Here is a 5,519-nt window from a genome sequence, read left to right as displayed (position 1 = left end):
AAAAAAAGAAAAAGAAAACCCCTCGATTTTTCTTTTCTGCTCCTTCCTGAGGGCATTGGGGCCTCGGGCGGGGACTGAGGCCGGGGGAGGTGTGTGCCGGGCGGCTCATTACCGCGAGGTGTTGCCCTAGTTAAATCGCGGGTCTGTTTGATCTGGCGGAGGGTGGCGAGAAGGAAAAAAGGAAAAAGTAGGGGGGTCAGAGTAGAGAGACGCTCACACCTCCCCCACCGTTTCCTCGCACCCATAAAACACCTTTTATTAACTCCTTCGCGTCCGGAAGGGCTGGCGTAGCCGTTCAGCTCCTGCCACGGTGTTTATAGCCAAGTCTAATGGGGCCCCATATTCACCCCATGCCGATGCCGGGACGAGGCGCCTTGGACACGCCTGATCCTGGAGCTGGCCGCAGTCTCCTTTCTGGCGCACGCCCCAACCCGAGGGCGTCAGCTCCGGAGCAAGGAGGCGCCCCGAGACCCGCGCGTGCGTTCGCGCCTCCCTCGCAGTGAGCGCGGAGACCTGTGCAGGCACCGCAGACCGTGCGTTCCCTCGCGCAACCGCGGGAGCTGTCGGGACACGTAAAAGCGCTTAGCTTCGAGCCTGGCGCACAGTTGCACGCACACAAAGCTAGTTGTCTGTACACTGTTATTTCGGGATACGTAAGCGCCTGCATTTGCCTGCTCCACTGCAGCCTTCCACGCATCCACGCCTTGGCAAATGCACCCGTTTTTATTCACTCCCACACGCAGTCGTGGGTGTGCCCGTGGGGCACAAAAACCAGCTGTCCTGTACGAGTGCCCGAATTAGCAAGCACACACACTCCACTGCTTTGCACAAATCTACACGCTCTCCCACAAACATTTGTTTAAGGCTTTGTTGCTGGAAAGAAACCTTAATTGTCTCCATGTAACCGTAAGCACTCACGAGCTTATTTTACTCAAGGATAAAGTAATAGCCGCTATGATCTGTCCAGCTCTTACTGCATGCAGGGGGCTGTGCTAAGCAGACCCTGTGTTTGCCCCCCTCACCCCCTCCACAGCTGCAGGGCTCCGTGTGAGTTCCTAAACACATCTCTAAGATCAGAGTCTCAGGTACAAGAACATATTCCCCAGCGCATCCCCTTCTTCTGAGTTGCAGTGCCCTGGGATGCCCTTTGTTTGTGTGACAAGCCCGCTTCCCATTAACCCCAAAACACCGCCGGCAGACCGGGGTAGGGGGGTATGCCAACCCACACAAACTCAAATGCAGACCTGCTTTAATCCTAGCCTGTCCTCGTTGGGTGTAATTCCTTTCCAGCTTTCCTGTCTGTGGGTTCACTAAAGTTATCCTGTCCAGGCATTATATTCAAAGAACTTTGTTCTTTGTCCCACAAATAAATCCTTTATCTACCCCTCTTCCTGACGTGATTTGTCATTTGCTATGAACATTCATTAAAAAGAAGTCAGAACTGAGGGTTCTCCACCTAGCAGACATGATGGGGCCAGTGGATATACCCACCAAGACATCACACAGGCTGCCTCTGATTTCAGAAAATCTTTTATTGTCAAGAGCATAGATACCGCTTTGGCAGAGGGAGGGGACAGTGAGTGGTCTTACAGATTTGAGGTAGAAAAAGGCTGGGGGGTAGATAAACACCTGAGCGCTACAGGCACGGTAGGTAGTTTAAATACATAAAAACTTCTCAACATAGAGAAAAGTTTTTATTTACAAAGGAAGGAATGAGGAAGAGGGAAGGAGGAAGGAAGGGGGAGGGAAGGAAGGAGAAAGGAAGGAAGGAAGGAAAGGAGGAGAGAAGGAAAGAAGAAAGAAGGAAGAGAGAGAGGAAGGAAGGAGGGAAGGAGAGAAAGCGTTTCCCTTGGAACTAAATAGGAAGTACAGCAACAATAAAGTAAAGTAAAACACTACTGTTTGAGGGAGAATGACAAAAGGCAGCCCTTCATCTTCCTGGTTTGGTTCTTTCCCTGGCAAAAACTATTGATTCCTCTTATTGCATTTTAATTTGAGAAAAGAGCGCCTGGCGGATTTGCCACAAAGCAGACAGGAGGACGAGAAAAAGAGCCAGTAGGCCAAGTGGAGAAAGCACTGGGGGCTCTAAATTCGCCCCAGAAGGGTTGGAAGGGTGCGTTTTAGCGCGCTTGAGTCCCGCAATCCCTCTCTCCCACACTGTGCAGCCAAGAGCCGCCCTCTGGCTTGGGGGTGGTGGGTGGGTGGGTGGATATATATATATATTTCTCTTTCTCTCAATGTATTAAAAACAATTTCAAATGACATTGCACGTGCGATCCAAGAGTGTTGTTGCAGCCGGCGACCAGCCAGCACGCAGCAGAGCCTCCTTGGGATGCGCCCCTAGAAGCCCCCGGCACTCAGAGCCTGGCCCTCGCCGCCGCCTTCCTCTCCTCCCGGGGCTCCGGGGTCGGGCAGCCGTGGCGGGGTCCTCGGCGCGGCCTCAGCTCACTGGTTTAACTCCAGCGCCCAGACTTGCTGCGGCCAGCCTGTGCGCCCTTTAATCCTCTTCTCGCCTGGGCCCAGGGCAGGAGGAAAGCCTTCGTGTTGCTGCTGCCAGGGGACACACACAAGAAAAGAGGCGAGAGACAGGTTTAAATTGTTCTGCTCCTATCGCCCAGGTATAGAGTCGGGGTGGGGAAAAGGTTTTGGGAGCAGAAATCGGGCGCTTTTAAATAAGTAATAGATTTCTGTTTGTGAAATAGGCCAACAGGCTTATAAATTTGCCTTCATGCGCCAGAATTTCTGGGGGCCAGGATGGGCTGGGCAGCTTCTGGAAGTTTGGTAATGAGAATTTTCTGTGCCTGGCGAAATTAGTGCCAGTAGTTTGGGCTTTATGGTGCCGAAGGATGACTGCTGGGGTTGGAATGGGAAGGGTGGGAACCGACAGTTTTCCAGCTCACGAACCTGCTCCCCCCACAAGTCCCCCCGCTTTCCAAGCTGGTTTAGCATCCAGGCTTGGTTGCAGGGGTTGGGTCCCCGCTAGCGCTCTGGGAGCCTCAGATAGCTAAGCCAAGGAGGAACAAGTCGGTTGGGCCCACTATCCTCCTTCCCGGCTCTTAGCAAGAACCAAGCGGTGCTATTTGAAAGAGGCGGCGATGAACAGTGGGTGGTGATACGCCCCCAAACTCCTTGCAACCAGGCGTCGCCCCGGCCTGCCTCTACTCCGCCCCGGTGGCAGTTTACAGACCCGATGTCTATCGATCTCTCCCAGTCTCCCCAGACGAGCTTTCACTAGTTTACCACAGCCCCTGCGGGTCAAAGTAAACCTGGTGGGGCATTCTGGCCGGCTCCAAACTTGCTGCCGGGGGGCGGGGGGGGGGGGGGCCTGAACGCACCAATTCAGAGAAACGAGTTTGCTAGCCTGGAAATCACTACCCTCAGAGGTCTCAGAGCCCTGGGCTAGCAGCACCGCCCTCCAGAAAGTGTGACTCCTCCTGGAGAGGATCGAGAAAGGTCGAGTAGGGATTGCGATCTCCAAAGCCAAAAGCAGTGGGTGAGACCTGTGCCTCTTGCTTGTCAAAGTTCACACACAAAATGATCAAGGTCGTACTCAGAACTAGCTCTTGGGCAGTAGAGCAGTGGCACCCGCTCTGGACTGGGAGTGGAAGACCTGACTTGTCTGACCCCAGTTCCACCTCTGACTCCTCTGGTAGGCGGCCTTTACCTCCTGGTCCCACTCTGAGCCTCAGTTTCCCTATCCGTACAACAATGGAAGTAGCCTAACCTCTTCAGCAAAAACCCTTTGGAAACAGTAACTGAATCCACATGCACAGGTTTATGCACTAAAGCAAATAAAAGTAACACACTTCTACAGCATTCTTAATGTAGATTCCAGGAAAGTCCAGGAATGGATCAGAACCCCCTTGAAATCGGAACCAAAATGTAAGATGTGTGCATTTTCCCGGGTCTGAATCTTCCAAAGGATCCTTAAAGGGGATCCTTTTAGGATGGTCTTCATTCACAGCCTTACAAAAACTGTCTCACATTACGAATGAACTCGAATATGAATCCGCCTCCCACCACGCACACGATCCCACACTGTAGCTTCAGAACTCCCCGCAACCTCTCAAAATCGCACACACAGCAACGCAGACTCCCCGCACTGTGTACGGGACCAGCGGGTGCTCACCAAGCCCGTACCCTTGTCTGGAGCGCAGGCTCCCGACTTACCAGCTCCCTTTTCCGCTTGCTCTCGCGGCCGCCATCCGCCTTCTTGAGTTCGGCCTTGAAGGCTTCGGGGTCGCCGGCCTGTGCGTCCTTGGCCAGCACGTCCATCAGATAGGCGATGTAGCTGGTGGCCAGGCGCAGAGTCTTGATCTTGGAGAGCTTGGTGTCCGCAGGCACGTTGGGGATGCACTCGCGCAGCTCTGCGAAGGCGCTGTTAATGCTCTCCGTGCGCCTCCGCTCCTTCTTGGGTCCCGAGCCTTTCCGCCGGCCCAGGCGGCCTCCGAGCGCCTCCAGCCGCCCGGGACTCTGGCCCGGCCTGGCGTCGGGACCATAGGCTGCGGGGGCCGCCGCGGCTGTGGGCGGTGGCCCTCCCGCGGGGAAGTCTGGGGCAGCGTCAGCGGGGCTCAGCAGCCAGCTTTGGAAGTAGGGCCGCTCCTGGTGACAGCGCGAGGCCGGGCCGAAGAGGAAGGGTTCGTGGAGCATGGGGTGCGTTGGGTGTGGGTGGTGATGGTGGTGATGGTGTGCGTAGCTGCCCACGAGGTTCATGTTGGAGCGGCCTCTGGCCTGCGCCGCCAGCCCGATTAGCGCCGCCCCATGCGCCCCAGAGACTGCCGGGGCCACCCGTGGGCTCTGGGGCGGCGCTCTGCTGGACGCCGGCTTTGGGAGAGTCTGGGGCAAGGCTGATGAGAGAGAGAGGCAAGCAGCCCGCTGGCCTCCCGCGGGCTAGGACGGCGACGCCGGGAGACCTATTTAACCCTTCTGCGGCCTCCCCTTCAGGGTCTGGCTTATATAAGGCCTCGGCTTTGATGTCAACCTCTCCCAGGAGCCAATGGCAGGGGGGCGGGGAGGAGGAAGGGGGTGGCTGTCCCTGGTTTTAAGCTCAGCTAGCCAGCACCGCTCGACTCCAGGCTGCCTGCGGGGACAGGGAGGCGGATCCGCCTCCGCCTCCGCCTCCCAACCCCCCAGTTCCCGGCTGCGGGGAGGCTGGGGGGTAGGCGGGGGCTCCCTACTTGAGGCACAGGCCTGTCAACACCCTAGACGGTGGCTGCCACCTCCTCCCTGTGGACCCAAGGAAAGGAATCCAGAATCATCCAGTGAGCAGAAGGCCTTCACCTAGAGCCCACCCCTTGATTTTCCAGATAGGGAAACTGAGACTGGGAGAAAGTTTCTTGTTTCTAGACGGTACAGACTTCGGAATAGGAATTCTAGCCCTTCTCAGTCCTGAGTCCCATCTACAGCCCTCAGTCTCAGAGCCAGAAGAGGAGAGGGTTCTGCCAGAGGCAGCACAGACTCCTAAGGTCTCCCTTAAGCAACCCCCGGCCCCTAGTCATCAAGCCCATCCAACAGGACCT

At 56.0% G+C, this 5,519-nt stretch overlaps 1 protein-coding gene across 2 annotated transcripts; it reads right to left on the bottom strand.

Moving 5' to 3' along the window:
- Positions 1–1,544: 1,544 nt before the first annotated feature.
- Positions 1,545–5,209, bottom strand: HAND1 (heart and neural crest derivatives expressed 1). 2 transcript variants are annotated; one of them, XM_046000240.1, is made up of 2 exons: positions 4,171–5,209; positions 1,545–2,547 (listed from the first exon to the last, which is right to left on the bottom strand). In XM_046000240.1, exons 1-2 carry the CDS (start codon positions 4,711–4,713, stop codon positions 2,446–2,448), a joined length of 645 nt encoding a protein of 214 aa, XP_045856196.1. In that variant the 5' UTR covers positions 4,714–5,209; the 3' UTR covers positions 1,545–2,445. The 2 variants fall into 2 exon arrangements, with proteins under 2 accessions (XP_045856196.1, XP_045856195.1); XM_046000239.1 differs by having other exon boundaries at positions 1,545–2,550; positions 4,171–5,203.
- Between the last annotated feature and the right edge of the window lie 310 nt (positions 5,210–5,519).

This window comes from Meles meles, chromosome 3 (genome assembly GCF_922984935.1).
Source record: "Meles meles chromosome 3, mMelMel3.1 paternal haplotype, whole genome shotgun sequence".
In the NCBI taxonomy this organism is placed as follows: Eukaryota; Metazoa; Chordata; class Mammalia; order Carnivora; family Mustelidae; genus Meles; species Meles meles.
Note: the sequence above shows the minus strand (reverse complement) of the source record. Positions and strands in the feature narration are given on the sequence as shown.